Source organism: Brassica napus, chromosome C7 (assembly GCF_020379485.1).
Source record: "Brassica napus cultivar Da-Ae chromosome C7, Da-Ae, whole genome shotgun sequence".
Classification (NCBI taxonomy): domain Eukaryota; kingdom Viridiplantae; phylum Streptophyta; class Magnoliopsida; order Brassicales; family Brassicaceae; genus Brassica; species Brassica napus.
The window spans coordinates 34,608,972-34,624,981 of record NC_063450.1 but is presented as its reverse complement, the minus strand read 5'-3'; the positions used below and the strand labels follow the sequence as shown (position 1 = coordinate 34,624,981).

The 16,010-nt window shown below is 44.8% G+C and overlaps 1 protein-coding gene across 1 annotated transcript; it reads right to left on the bottom strand.

Moving 5' to 3' along the window:
• Positions 1 to 6,609: 6,609 nt before the first annotated feature.
• On the bottom strand, positions 6,610 to 9,148 carry LOC125590571. Its single transcript, XM_048764182.1, has 4 exons — positions 8,916 to 9,148; positions 8,718 to 8,823; positions 6,905 to 7,393; positions 6,610 to 6,744 (listed from the first exon to the last, which is right to left on the bottom strand). Exons 1-4 carry the CDS (start codon positions 9,146 to 9,148, stop codon positions 6,610 to 6,612), a joined length of 963 nt encoding a protein of 320 aa, XP_048620139.1.
• Between the last annotated feature and the right edge of the window lie 6,862 nt (positions 9,149 to 16,010).

Genomic DNA, 16,010 nt, shown 5'->3' with positions numbered 1-16,010 from the left:
GTGTTATAGTGGTCATGGCCACGTCCTTTCCACTCTCCACGGCCATGACCGTGTGGTCTATCATTGCAGGTGGGCCGACGAACTCGAGGGAGTTCTCTGGTCCCACCGTACCACCCCGAGGCGAGCAACAGGAGAAACCCCTTTCGCTCTGGTGTACGGAACGGAATGCATGATTCCCACAGAAGTAGAATTCCCCGGTGTTCGAAGAAGATTACTCCCCGAACGAGAGGAGCTCAACAACGCAATGTTCCTCGACGACCTCGATCTCATTAACGAGCGCCGAGATCGAGCGCTCATCCGAATCCAAAATTACCAACACGCAACCGCGAAGTACTATAATTCCAACGTACGGAATCACATATTTAATCAAGGAGATCTAGTACTTCGCAAAGTCTTCCAGAACAATGCTGAACGAAACGCGGGAAAACTCGGAGCAAACTGGGATGAGTCTTATGAAATCGAAAAAATTGTCCGACCCGGCTCCTACGAAATAGCCAACATGCAAGGCGTAAAAATTCCGAGGACCTGGAACGCGATGCATCTCAAAAAATACTATCACTGAACAACTCGCAATCACCGAACTACGAGACGGCTTGATCTCCATAAGGAGTACGTAGGCAGTTTGTCAAAAGGCAAATTCAGCTGTCCCCCCCTCATCAAAAAGGGGGGGGGAGTGGATACGTATACTCGTATACTCTCAAACTCGAAAACATCCGACCACGCCTTCGATGTTTCCGACATATCTTAACCAAGCAAATTATATTTTATCCGCGAAAAACATTTTCAAATTTTGAAAATAAATCAGCCGTTAGGAAGAAGCTGTCATTGGCATCGCGAGACATCACGAGAGATGCTTCAAGGGTTACTTCTTCCGAACGACGAAAACGGACACTCCGTCAAAAAATGATAAACATCTTAACACATATCTTGCGCAAAAACTCTAAACAACGGCATTTGCCACCAAGTTTGGTGCTGATCACATCGAACTCTTGAACGTCCTAAACAGACATAGCCATCTTACGAAGATGGCTCTCGTACATCCGACACAAGGATAATAGCGCTATAAAAGAAACCCAAAATTTTGGTCCAGCACTTCCGGTTGGCTTAAAAATTGTCTCCGGAGAGATGCTCGATTCGTATCTAACAAGTCGTATAAGCCGAGAACCTATAGTGGACTTTAAATCGGTACGAATCAGGTTAAAATCACAACAGATAAATCGATAGCCGGCTAGTCACCGCACAAAATCTTAAACCGAAAGTAAACCTAGGTCTTGCCCTAAACCCAGCGCACTGGTCTCTAACATCTCAAAGGCATGATATCCAAAAGATACGTAATCCCAAAACCATGCCTCCATGTTTATGTTCGACATCTTCAGATATCCCGCAAAGTCGATATCTCGCGGAAAAACTCTCGAAACAGATCTCGAACAAAACATTTCACATCGAAAAAGGATATGAGACGACAACTCATCACCCTTCTTCCACTCCATACGTAAGCTTATGTAAAATGCAACTCGACCATCTTATCATAAAGCCGCAGAGCGGCGGGGATTCAAAGCCACACACTGCCAGTCCCAAAACACGAAATAAGGCCATTTAAGGCCGAAACATCAAACATAAAAAAAAATCTCCCGCAAGAGATCTAACCAAAGTCATCTTCAGAGTTCACGCTCCCTCTTCACCCGTCGCTTCATCTAAACCTGGAGCCGCTTCACCCCCGAGTACCGGATCCTTCCCCTGAGGGCCTTCTGAACACGTCGGGAGGAGGCACGCGGATTTCAGGTCAGCTAGGATGAGATCGAAATCTCCATCCACAACTGCCAAATCTCCCTTGCAGCCGGACAGTCGGGCCTCTTTGGACTCTAAGGTCGGAGGAGTCTCACTTTGGAACGACTGAACCACGGTCATCCCGCCCTCGATCGTCGCCGAAGCTAAATCCTTGTTCCGAATGCACTCGAGAGAGCCCAGAAAGGCGGAGATCTTTGCCAAGCGAGCTTGGAACTCAGAACTAGGAGCGTCCTTGGCCTCTTGAATCCCACGGCTCACTAATCCTGCATCGCTCTCAATCTGACGCTGAAGACGACAAACCTCCGAAGATTTGGCCTTCCTGGTTTTCTTCTCCTTGAGCAATGAACTCGCCGTCTTCCCGAGGTCCCTCTCGAGCTCCCCTATCGCGATCTCAAATTTCGACACTTTCACGGAGTGAGAACCTTTGACAGCCGTCAGCATGGCCTCAGTTTCGGACCATCTGCCCTGAAGTTCCAACAACTCCCCGGCAAGACGACTGGTCTCAGAACCGCACCCGCTGATCATCCCGTCGATCAATGACATAAACTGCGAAACGAGAAGAAAGTTAGAGATTCTTTGTCTTTTTAGAAAAATATACAACGATCAAGAAAGTGAGTGAGCGACAAACCTTTCCATGAAGCCCCGACGCTATGCTCGAGCCTCCTTGCTGCGAAGATTCCCCGTCACCACCCTTGGTAAACTTCCTCTTCCGGCCCTTAGGCTGAGTAACCGGAACAACACTAGGAGCGTGCAACACTAGAACGATCTCCTTCCTGGCCGGAGGAGGCGGTATAGAGTCAGCGGCCCTCTCCTTATCTTCAACGAGAATCGGAGTCGTGGACGATCCAGCAGGTAAAGCCGAAGCATCTGGAACAACCAAGCCTGCGAGAGTTCCCGTATCTCGCAGAGTTACGCCCTCGGTCCCATGACCCGGGGCAACGGCCAGTGCGGAAGAGGACGGTAACTCGGCGCCAGCTCGAACCTTTTCTTTCTCGGCTTGGCGACGAAATAATTTTTCTCGAAAGGAGAGATGATCGGCAACGCAAGCCGGCGCTTCGACCAGAGAAGTCAGAATCGGCGCCGGATATGTAGCATCGCCCATCTACACATCGGAACTTCGCTTGTCACCATGGGAAGAAGACATGTTAAAAAATAAAGAGAGAATTGGAGCTAGAGAGTTTTTGAAGGTTTGAAGAAGGAAAGGTGCGAAGCAAATGAATGACAAGAGCTCACTACTTATAGAAATGGGGACTCAGAATTTTTTATTTTTAAATAAAAATTTTCTCGAGAATTCTCTTCCGCGGAATTTGAAGTAAACTTCGTTCAAAACTCCTAACTTCGCCAAAATCGTTAAACCGCCCGCAAGAATCTCGACTCTAACGAGCTGGGGGGCTAACTGTTGGGGTCGAAAACGGTTACGACGAAGTTAACGTCCAAAATCCTCGAAGAAGAAAAACGTGGAAAACTTCTCCGACAAATACTTTTTCGAAATAGATTCTTCTTTATGAAAAACCTTTGCGGAAGAAATGCTACGTAGCAACCAAGCTCGAACTAAATTTAGGTCGCTACGTAGCGACCGAGCTCTTCCGAAACGTTGATACGACATCAGTCCATGCATTCTCGTCTACCCATCGATGCTATCTCCTGAATACCGTAGCGAACCCATCTCACGTTCCCTGCCATTTCTAAGTTATCAATCAAGCTTTACCGTAAAAACCGCGGGAAGTTCATTCTTTATCGAAAGAAGCCGTAATAAATGCTTCGAGTCGAAAGACGGCCCAAAGGGACCTAAGACACGACTCGAGGCCCAACTTACGATTTCTCAACCAACAGCCCGTAAACCGCATGTCGGTTTATGCTTGGTCCGCAAGGGAAGATAAATGTCAAGTTTCCGCAGATAAATACGAAATTTTGAAGATAATTACGAAGATCGGAAAAAATGGAATATCTCCATTTTTATGCTATGCCGGCTTAAGCATTCCAATTCCCCGTATAGTTAAGGCAACTAGTGTTCAAGCAAATCCATAGCCGTTTTATAACTTTTCCCGAAGTCTTTCTTTGATAATCCTAAGCGAGACGAGACATGGGTATTGCGTCCAAGGGCCCAAGGATTGTGTTACGGGAACTTAGACAAGGATGCACGGTTTCGGGACAGGAGGCCGGTCCTCGTCCATGGGCGAGGTAACCTTGGTGTGGGTCATCCTCGCCCATGGGCGAGGTGACCTCGGTGCAGGTCATCCCCGCCCAGGGGCGAGGTGACCTCGGTTGAGACGGTGTTCCGGAAACTTTCAGGCATTGATTCCGTCGTGACATGTTTCGACCCCAACAGTTAGCCCCCCAGCTAGCTATGATCCGCAGACCTGGGTGTGAGGTCCTAGCTTGCGGTATGACTTGTTTTGATGGAGATAGACGTAATCGTTTGCCGAAAATCCGAGTGAATAGTAACCTTTTTTCCTATATATAGGTGGAGTAGGTTTTTTTTTTGCAGCGAACAGTATCCTCCCCGCGACCCCAGGGACCTGTTTGCTAAGCGCAATCTTCTCCACAATGGTCCGTTCATTTGGGATTCCTTCACCCTAGACAGGATCCGGAATGCAGTGGCTCTCTACCGATCGCAAGGCATCTCTCGACCTTTACGTGCATCGGACATGAACGAGCCACACCCCATCGCTGTTCCCGATCAGAGGGAGAGAGTTAGGCCCCGAAAGGACAAGGGAATCGCTCTCGAAGAAAGAAACTTTGTCTCAGAAGATATTCCGCTACCCGGATGGAACCCAGGTTTCACCCCGGGTGATGGGAGTGGAACCAGCGAGGTTCCCCTTCCTGACGACTTCTTTGCTAGCCTTCCTCCCAGTTTTACTACTCCAGTGTCACTGGATTAAGCGTCGAGGAGAGAAGTGGTCGCGGAAGGTTCTCGGTTGATCAACGAGGTTTAGTCTCTGAAAATTTATTTTTTTTGGGCGAGTCTTCGTTTGTCGCTTCCATGTTTGACACTTGATTCGTGTAGGGAATGCGGGTCTTTAATTCAACGCTTGACAAAAGTTTCAGAGAGGCGCATCTTTCGCACTTCAAAGCCGAAGAGATCGAGAGGAAATTCATCCGTTTTCAGAATGAGGTTGCGGAAAGAGAGCGCAGACAGGCTGAGTCCCATTACCGAGCTCTCATTCGTGCGGAGAGGAAAGGGAGGAGGACGATTGCTGCTGAGTTAGCGAGGAGAGCTACATTGTTTGATGTTGAGTTCAGGAGCTTCAAGGATGCTCAAGACTACGTGGGTGGCTTCCGAGAATGCCGGGATTCGGTTGGTACACTTTGGAAGTCGCAGAACGCAGATTTCTCTTTTCTCTCCGAAGTTGTTGGGATGTCGGGCCTCATGGATGGGTGCGCCCAGGCTGAGTCGATGGTTCCTCCAATTGAGGGGAGGATCCGAGAGCTTTGGGAACCCATCGAGGTTTCGGAGGACACGACGGAAGCGGGAGCCGATGCTGCAGACGAGGGAGGAGAAGTAGATCAGCTTGTGGACTCATTTGGAGTCTCGATGTCTGGGTATCTTGACCTTGATCTCTGTAAGTCGTCGGGATTGTTTTCCCTTTGCCTTTATCTCAAGATTCCGTGTGGTGTTTTAGGCCGAGTGTGGCCGTTTGTTATTTGAGTGTGCTATGGCCTTGTAAGGTCATTTGACTATGTATGCGGGACTGGCCGTTGGTGGCTTCGAATCCCAGCCGCTCTGCGACCTTTTTATACATAACAAATGTTCTTTTAACATTCTATGGGTTTTAGTTTGTACTTCTGCCAAGTGTCGAGGGAAAGACATGAGTAGTCACTTTGTATCTTAACTCTTAATTTGTCATTCCGTTCGTTTGCTCTTTCGAGGGTATTTGAAAACGTTTAGGACTTTTACGAAGTTTCATGAGCGTTTTAGATGTAGACGATGAGACATGTTTTAAGATCTCGTATCAGTTTCGATATCATGCCTTGAGATGTTAATGGACCAGTAGGACTGGGTTTAGGGCAAGACATAGGTTTACTTTCGGCTCTAAGGCTATGCGACGACTAATCGGCTTTCGTTTTGTCCGTTGGCGATTTCTACCTGATTCTTTCCGATTAAAGTCTGCGAATGGGCGCCGGCTTATATGACTTGTGTGGGAAGAATCGAGAACTCTCCAGAGAACGTCTGGTTTGCTGACCAAAACTTTGGATTTTCTTGTATAGCGCGCTATGGTATCCTTGTCAGATGTAAGAGAACCTTTAGTTTTTATGAAAGGTTTGACTACGAGTTCTTTTTTAGAGAACGTTTTGGACTTGTCCGTCGGGGCCAATCGACGTGCATTTTTTATTTTAGAGTCACGGACGGACAATGTATTTGGATAATATCTTTCGAGTAATATTTGAGACGTCTTGCTTTTCGAAGATATGTCTTTTGCTGTGAGATGGCTACAATCTTCGTTTTTATAGAAGATGCATTTTTCCGGTCTTGCTTGACCATGAGTATGTGTGAATTATGTAGGAATTAGTTTTCGTCCAAGGACTGCTTGGATGGTATGCCCTTGTCTTGGGCATTTTTTAGGCCAACCTTAGATTACTGTGACTTATTGCAAGTGAATCATAAGATCGGAAGAAGGTAGAATTTATTGAAAAAGTTTCAAAAATATCGAGTACATTCATAGATATTTAGGATTTTTCTGGGAGTACACGAGTATACGTACCCAACCCCCCCCCTTTTTAACGAGGGGGATAGCTGAACTTGTCGATATGACAAGCTGCCTACGTACCTCTTTCGAGGATCAAGCCATCTCGTAGTTCTGCTTGTTACTGCGGGTGTTCCTACTCGCTGGATGGGATCGTTCCGGTTACTTCAGCCGTTGAGGCTTCAGTTGGATCGACGACCGTTTCAGGGGTCGGAATATCTGCTGGCAAGGCGATGGACTCGGGGACTATGTCGCTGTCCGGAGTCTTTGCCTGGTCGGGTGATTCTGGATCACATTTTTATGGAGCTCTCGGGAGCGTTTTGAACTTTCTTAGCCCGCTTTGGGTTGACCGTGGGGGTGTTCCGAGTTTTTCGTAGTTTATGCTCGGCTAAGAAGCAGAACCTAGACTATTTCTGGCATCCCCAGATTACCGCTATTCCGTTTGGAGTTGGGAACTTGATGCCAAAGTGGTAAGTCGACGGTACCGCTTTCATGGGCTTGATCCAAGGAGTTCCCATGATGACATTGTAGATGGCCGGGTTATCGACTACCGCCAAGTCAATGATTTTCGTCACCTCTTTAGCCATCACTAGGAGTTTGAATGATCTGAGGGTCATTGACATTGCACCTGAGAAAACGGCGAGAGGTTTTGGTTCCGGGACCACTTCTCCGAGTTCAATTTTCATCCTCCGGAGGGTATCGCGGAAGATGACGTTGACTATGCTTCCCGTGTCGATAAGGATCCTTCCTACTTCCAGGTCTCGGATTACCAGATCGATAACCAATGGGTCGCAGTGAGGTTTGTCGATTCCGATGGTTTCCCGCTCTTCAAAGACAATCGTATCGTTAGAGGTGTCATCAGTTGGGGACCGAGCCATCCAGCTTGAACTCGTCTCAGCCTTCCGTCCATAAGCTTTGATCTACGAGATCGAATCACGATAGAATTGCGATCCCCCGATGATCATGCTCATCCTTCGACAGTTGCTATCGTTTCCTTGGTCATCCTGCCTCCTTTCGCGTTTCTCGCCTGACTGATTTTCGCGGGTGTCGTTTTCGGGGGACTCTTTATCAATTTTGGGAGGGCGATCGGAATCCAGGAGGAGGTCGTTTGTGCCTGTGACCTGTGGGAACCGAAATTCGCACTGTCGATTTCTGTTTAAATTAGGAAACTAGGAAAACCCTAATTTCCCAGAGGTCCCGGAGATCTGTTAATACCACACGCTAAGCAATCAGAACACGAGATATCAACGGCAAAGTATAAAAATCGTAAAAAGAGAACAAAATAGATCTTATTCTGAATCTGTGTTTGAGCGTTACAACAAGGTATAAGCATGGGCTCGAGAGCTGTCGGCGAGATTCCTAGTTCTAGCAACCCTAAGACGGCTAAACCTAATTGAGTTGCAGCTCGAAATAACAAAAACGGAAATATGTCTAAATCGCTCTAAGTGCTAAGTTTGCTCTGAAAAAGTCTCCTCATGCCTCTCGCCTAGGACTCCTTATAAACTGGCTCCTAGGTCGGTTTACGCTTTTCCTCTTCTGTCCTTAAGCCGTCATAGCATAAAAATGGAGATATTCAATTTTTTCCGATCTTCGTAATTATGTTCAAAATTTCTTATTTATCCGCGGAAACTTGACATTTATCTTTCCTTGCGAACCAAGCGTAAACAGTCATGCGGCTTACGGGCTGTTGGTTAAGAAATCGTAAGTTGGGTCTGGAGTCATGTCTTAGGTCCCTTTGGGCTGTCTTCTGACTCGAAGCGTTTATTACGGCTTCTTTCGATAAAGAACGAACTTTCCGCGGTTTTTACCGTAAAGTTTGATCGATGACGTAGAATGGCGGGAAACATGAAATGGGTTCGCTACGGTTTTCGGGAGATAGCATCGAAGGGTAGGCGAGAATGCATGGACTAATGTCGTATCGACGTTTCGGAAGAGCGTAGCGACCGAGCTTGGCTCGAGCTCGGTCGCTACGTAGCGACCGAGCGGGACAGACGCTTAGTCGCTACATAGCGACCGGGCTTGGCTCGAGCTCGGTCGCTACATAGCGACCGAGCGGAACACGCGTTTGGTCGTTGCGTAGCGACCTTTTTTGAGCCCTTGTCCGATGTCTCGTGTTTCTTCCGCAAAGCTTTTCGTAAGAAAGAATCTATTTCGAAAAAGTATTTGTCGAAGAAATTTCTCATTTTCTTTTTCGGACGTTTTGAATGTTAACTTCGTCGTAACCGTTTTTGACCCCAACATGACCTTCGAAAGCTTCGCAGCAAGCCTTGCGCCGAGAACCTTGCAGTTCATAGTGGAATGACCTCTGGTCTGGTGGAACTCGCAGTAGGAATTATCCTTGAACTGGTTCCTGGTCCAGGTATTTCCGGAAGTATTTCCCTGTTTGGAGTTGATAGCGTAATTATGCTCGCCTGGAGATCTTCTCCCTCGTGGTGGACATACCTGTCATTACGAAGGTTTTTTCTTCTCGCGGACGTCTTCTGCGGTTTGTACTTCTGGGAGAGGACTTTCATCTCTTCTTCTATCATGATGAAGTTCGTTACCTTGTGAATAGCGTCATGGATTGTTCTCGATTTTTCAAGGAATATCCATTGTAGGAGTTTCGACCTGTACCAGAGAGTTTGCCGCAAAGCGTCGATTGCCACTTTGTTGATCATTCTAGTGACTCTTGCCATTACCAGCTTGAACCTGTTCATGAATTCGCGGAGTGGTTCGTCTTCTCTTTGAGATAGACTCCAAAGGTCGACGTCTGAGGTTTCCCTGTCCATGAACATGGAATACTGTTTGAGAAACTCCGAGGCGAGCTGACGGAAACTTCCGATGGAGTTTTGTTTTAGACGAGAAAACCATTCGAGCGCGGCTCCTTTGAGGTTTTCGACGAAGAGGAGGCAGTAGCCAGCGTCTCGTTCGCGTTCCTTGAGTTTGCACCTTCCCATCGCGATCTGGAAAGACTGCATATGCGCCTTCGGGTCGGTGGTGCCATCGTAGATGGGAATTTTGATCTTCCCAGGATCTGAGATGTTAGTTTCCGTGATTCGGGCAGTGAACGGAGATTTCCGCGCTTCCTCGAGAAGTCAGTCGATCTCAGGTGCAGTGCTTGTCGCGTAGTGAATCTGCGACTTTACCGCCTTGACTTCTGCCGCAGTTTTTGCGATGTACTCGCGGAGATCATGGATTTCATCAGGATTTCTACCAGCCTTGCGAGCCTGTCAGCGTTGGCTGCGGTGGATCTGAGCCTGATTCTCGGCCAGTTCTTCCTGCTCTACCCAATAGAGGTTTTCTTCTTCCTCCATCATGTGCCTTTCGAACGACGCGTCCTGTCGAGCAGACTGGCTTCACGTTCTTCTCGGATGGACGCCGGCATCTCCATTTGAGTGATCAGACTGGTCGTTTATGTCAAGATCGATCCGCTCGATATCGCCTCCTTCGTTGCTCCGGGCGGGAGGTGGAAGGTTCTCCGCGGTCGGTTGTGCGCCTGGCGAGACTGTTTCGTCAGGGTTCTGACCTGAAGAATCCTTGTCTGCCCGTGTGGCCCGATCGCTCGGAGTCTCGAAATCGAGTCTTCTGCCACTGCGGGCTCTTGTGGCCCCGCGCGGGTTTTTACTCTTGGCCTTCACCGTTAAGGTTTCCACCTGTTTTGCGAGAGAGGCCACGAGTTTTCCTTGTTTGTCCGACATTTTCTGAGTGGAGGCGAACATTTCTTTCATTTGGTCCAGTATCACGGCGTTCGTAGTGACTGTGGATACGTTTCCAGCTACAGTTCTGTCAGCGTTGGCATTGACGGAAATCCCGTCGTGCGTTTTCTCGTCTTTGTAAGCGTCGATCGTCATACCTGATTGAGCGTGCGCGGTTGCGTGAGAGATAGATCTGTATCCCCCCTCCTTCTAGCGCCAAACTGTGGGAACCGGAATTCACACCGTCGAGATTTGTTAGTCGGAGGAAAGCCAAGCTAACCTAGCCTTCCTTGAAGGTCCCGACTATCTGATGGGCCACGCACAACACAATCAATACGAAAGAGTCGAAACTAATAAATCGTAAAAGAGCAAAAAGAGAACAAAGAGGTCTTATTTCCGAATTCGCGTTTGAGCATGAACAACAGGTAATATCCCAGGCCACGAGAGCTGTCGGTACTTTCGCTAGTCTAGCCACCTAAGTTCTAACCTAGTCGAGTTGCAGCTCGATTGTAAAAACAGAAAAATGTCTAGATTGTTCTAAGTACTAAGTTTGCTCTGAGAAAGCTCCCCCTTGCTCCTCGCCTTAAGCCCTCCTTATATACTCTCTCTAGGTTGGTTTGTGTCTTTTCCTGGGCCAGATTCGTCGCAAGATGGGCTTTTCCATTTTTCGTCACCCTTCATGATTATCTTTGGAAACTTGACATTTATATTTTCCTGCGAATAAAAAACAGACCGTCATATCAGCCTTAGGCTCAATCATGTTCTAAAATCATAAGTGGGCCGTCTAGCCGCGGTTCATGCCCCTTTTGGGCCGTTTTGGGGCTTAGACATTTTTACGATTTTTCCTAAGAAACAGCCGTTGGTTTTTCCGAAAGGATTCCAATTCCCCGTATAGTTAAGGCAACTGGTGTTCAAGCTAATCCATAGCCGTTTTATAACTTTTCCCGAAGTCTTTCTTTGATAATCCTAAGCGAGACGAGACATGGGTATTGCGTCCAAGGGCTCGAGGATTGTGTTACGGGAACTTAGACGAGGATGCACGGTTTCGGGACAGGAGGTCGGTCCTCGGCGCGGGTCGTCCTCGCCCATGGGCAAGGTGACCTCGGCGTGGGTCGTCCTCGCCCATGGGCGAGGTGACCTCGGTGAGGGTCGTCCCCGCCCATGGGTGAGGTGACCTCGGTGCGGGTCGTCCTCGCCCAGGGGCGAGGTGACCTCGGTTGAGACGGTCCTCGCAGATGATATTAAACCTCAAGAATCATGAAATCAGATCAATCGCATTATATAGGGTTTCTATTTAAAACAGATCATATTACAAAACTATCAGTCCTAGCAGATGATATTAAACCTCAAGAATCATGCAATCAGATCATTCGGATTTTAAACAAGTAAACCTCAATCAATCTATCAACCTATTGGATTATATAAGCAAAGCAAGCTAGCAACCTATCGGATTCAATCAATGTTTTAACAGGCTGGTCGGTTTAAACAATTTTAAATCAGATGAACAATTAACCAAGCAGGATGAGAAAATAAATCTATCAATTTAACGGTCAAACAATTCTAGCAACATAGCATCAGATTCAATCAGATTTAAAACCTCAATGATCAAAACCGAAAACTGTTTTGATTTCAAAATATTCGATTAGGGTTTTAATATGTGATTTGATAATTATAGTATAATTAATTCTGATACTTATATTTTTTAGGGTTTATAGATATAGGGTTAGGGTTTATCGGATTTTAACTTGTAAAAACCGATTTGGGGTTTTAATCATGTAGGAACATGATTTAGGGTTTGGGGTATCAAACTTTTAGAGCTTTGATTTACTCAATTAGGATTTTTGATCTATTACCCTATGGCTTTGATTCATAAAGATTAGGAATTTAGGGTTTCATTCTTTATCAATTAATCCATGTTCGATTATGGGTTCTTAGGTTTTGAATTACCTTTTAACCTTAGATGATTGTTGAATCGGACAACCAAAGGAGTTGAGCCGCGAGCTGGACACGAACGGGACGCGAGCTGGAATGGATCGAGTCGCTTCTATCATGTCGCGGACGTCCTTTGTTGCTTGATCGGGAACGCCTTGATCGTCGGACGCGAGCTGTCTAATGCTGTCGCGAACGAGGAAGATGTTGCGTGCTGGAGCTGCTCTCGGGTCGCGAACGTCTGAGCTAGGATCAGGAACGCTTTGGGCTGAAGCTGATCGGGGACGCGAGCTGGAACAGATGGGGGAACAAGAAACGCGATCGGAGTTTAGGGTTCGTCGGATCGCCGGCTAGGGTTAGAGTTTTAGTGTTTTTCGATTTGGGTATTAGCTTAGGGATTTAGAGTTTCGTGCTGATAACGTGTTATAAAAGTAATGGAAAAGTCTATCGTTATTCATAACATAGAGGTTCCTTATATAGGAGATTACACCGTCATAGATAAATTGAAAGATTACAAACCATAATCTCTTGGTTATGAGCCATCCACAATCTGGTTCATAACATATTTGATCCAAAAATGCGTTAGTCTAGAAATGATTTTCTTCTTAATGATTAGAAAATTTTGGACCCACATACAGTATTTTCTAGGGCGAGATATATATATATATATATTATTATAAAATAACTTATAATTTCATAGTATCGTGAAATTTTAAATAAGGGAAAAATTTTATACCCGCAGGAAAAAGATAACAAAAGATAATGTGTTATAAGAAGAAGAAAGGATGGTGTATTACAATTGATCGAAACGATCGTTTATATAGAAGTGAAAAAGAGAAAGTTATTGTGCGTGCATAGTGACGGTGGACTCCACATAACGCAAAATGTCAAGTTTTGGTGTGTATTATTTTGACGTTGTTTTCTTCACGTTTATAACACTCCCCCCTTGGAGACCAGTGTCACTATCGTTTCTTGCTTAACGTCTTTGTTGCCTCGTTAAAAATATTTCCAGGAAAACCCAATGGGAAAAACCATAGTAAGGTAAAAAGAGTACTACTACGTAAGCTCCCCCTCGAATGAGTAGTCATAGATTCTTCTGATGACGCATTCCAATGTTATGGATATGTTTTCTGAATACTGAAGTTGGAAGTGATTTTGTGAAGAGGTTAGCAACATTTTCGCATGATCGGACATATCTCACTTCAATCTCTTTCTTCTTCTCGAGCTCTTGAGTGTATGAGAAGAACTTAGGATGAATATGCTTCGTTCTATCGCTTTTGATTTATACGTTCTTTGTTTGAGTAACACATGCTGCATTATCTTCATATAGAATAGTTGGCTCTATATTTTCGTCAATCCCACTGCTTGAACATATGTGTCGGCTTATTGATCTTAGTCAAACACATTCTCTACTTGCTTCATGGAGTGCAATGATCTCAGTATGATTTGAAGAAGTAGCCATGAGCGTTTGTTTCTGAGAACGCCAAGATATAGCAGTGCCTCCGATCGTGAAAACGTATCCTGTTTGCGATCCGGCTTTGTTTCTTGATGAAAACACATGGGCATATAGGATCATTCACATATCCTTCTTTTGTTAAATGATCACTGAGACGATTATACCACATACGTCCAGATTGTTTTAACTAGTGATCTTTGCAATTTTATTGCACATAACTCTTTAGGTTTGGAATTTAATGCTTCTGGCATTTTAAATCCATCAGGAACTTTCATGTAGATATCAGTATCTAATGATCCATATAGATAGGCTGTAACAACATCCATGAGACGCATCTCTAGATTTTTATCAGCTGCTAGACTCATCAGGAATCTAAACGTGATTGCATACATAACTGGAGAGTATGTTTCTTCATAGTCGATTCCAGGTCTTTGAGAAAAACCTTGAGCCACTAGACGAGCTTTGTATCTCGTAACCTCATTTTTCTCATTTCGTTTTCGAACGAAAACCCATTTGTACTCAACTGGTCTCACTTCTGCAGGTGTGAGTACAATAGATCAAAATACTTCTCGTTTATTAAGCGAATCAAGTTCGGCTTGTATTGCATCTTTCTATTGTTCCCAATCATGTCTCTTTTGACATTCATAGACATATTTTGGTTCTGGATCATCAATTTCTTCATTTATTTAACTTGACACAATATATGAGAAAGCATCATCAAGATCATCTTGTTCATTTCTATTCCATATCTTCTTATTATGGATGTAGTTGATAAAAATTTCATGATTACTTTCCGACTCATGATGCTCAACTTTCTCAGTATCCTCATTATTTGTTTCTTCCAAAATATTTTCTGCTATTTTGGATGTGTCATTTATCTTGACATCCTTTTGTTTTCTAGGATTTTTATTCTTAGAACCAGCAGGTCTGCCACACTGCAAGCGTGTTTTGGACTCTCGTGTATCGTCTGCTTTTCCTTTCTCATTTGATATTTTGATACAAGCAGGAGCATTAACAGCTGGTATATGAGATTTAGTTACCGTCTTGGTATCCGCAAATGCATCAGGTAGCTGATTAGCTATACGCTGTAAATGCATGATTCGTCGAACTTCTAGTTCAAACTCTTTAGTAGGAGGGTCAAGATATATTAACGAAGGTACACTCCATTTGATATCATTTTCTACATTTTTGTTTTCTTCCCCTAGAACTGGGAATACTTTCTCACCAAAATGACAATCGGCGAAACGTGCCGTAAAGACGTCACATGCCTGTGGTTCTAAATATCGTATAATTGATGGAGAATCACAACCAACATATATTTCCAATCTTCTTTGTGGTCCCATCTTTGTACGTTGTGGTGGTGCTACATGCATATATACCGCACAACCAAAGATTCTAAAGTGGGAAATGTTTGGTTCTCGACCAAATGCTAACTGTAGTGGGGAATACTTATGGTATGCACTCGGTCTGATCCAAATGAGTGCTTATGCATGCAAAATGGCATGTCCCCATATAGAGGTTGGAAGTTTTGATCTCATGATCAATGGTCTTGCAATCAATTGCAGACGCTTAATTAAAGATTCAGCCAAACCATTATGCGTATGAACATGAGCAACCGAATGTTCAACTTCAATTCTCGTTACCATACAATAGTCATTGAATGCTTGGAATGTGAATTCACGAGCGTTGTCTAGTCTAACTCTTTTAATAGTATAATCAGGAAACTATGCTCGCAGTTTGATTATCTGAGTTAGAAATCTCGCAAATGCCACATTTTGAGATGATAATAGACAAACTTGTGACCATCTATTGGATGCGTCAATTAATACCATAAAATAGTGGAATGCTCCACAAGGTGGGTGTATAGGTCCACATATATCGCCTTGAATTCTTTCAAGGAACTTTGGTGATTCTTTATCGATTTTGGTTGGTGATGGCCTTACGATCAATTTTCCTAGAGAACATGCAACACATGTCATTTTATTCCCTTGAGAAATCTCCTGGATTTTCAGTGAATCACCATGTGAACTTTCTATGATTTTACGCATCATTGTAGTGCATGGATGGCCGAGGTGATCATGCCATGATGTGAACTCTTTTGGGTTCCATTTTACTACAAGATTTGATTCGATCTCATCGATATAAGTATGGTGTAGCCCCGAAGGAAGTTCTGAAAACTTTTCCAATATGTCTTTTCTGCCACATTTCTCAGAAGTTACATACATGTATTTCTTTCCATCCTCAGTTGCAGACTGAGTATCATATCCGTGAAGATATATGTCTTTAAAACTCAACCAGTTCCTTTTAGAGCTCGGAGAATATAAAGCATTATTTATAGAAAATTTTGTTCCATTCGGCAACGTAAAGTTTGCTTTACCAGTTCCTTCAATCACGTCTGCAGGACCTGATATTGTATTGACGACAATTCTTGTTGGTTTTATATCAGAGAAATATATCTTTTGTCTCAGAATAGTGTGC

Bases quoted from the DNA above. Each gene is read 5' to 3' on its own strand.
- LOC125590571 (XM_048764182.1), bottom strand. From the start codon at position 9,148: ATGGCAAGAGTCACTAGAATGATCAACAAAGTGGCAATCGACGCTTTG. The intron at 8,824-8,915 runs GTATGTCCACCA...TACCTGGACCAG, and splicing joins AAAAACCTTCGTAATGACAG to GAACCAGTTCAAGGATAATT. The intron at 7,394-8,717 runs GTCATGTTGGGG...TCGATCTCGTAG, and splicing joins TTGCTGCGAAGCTTTCGAAG to ATCAAAGCTTATGGACGGAA.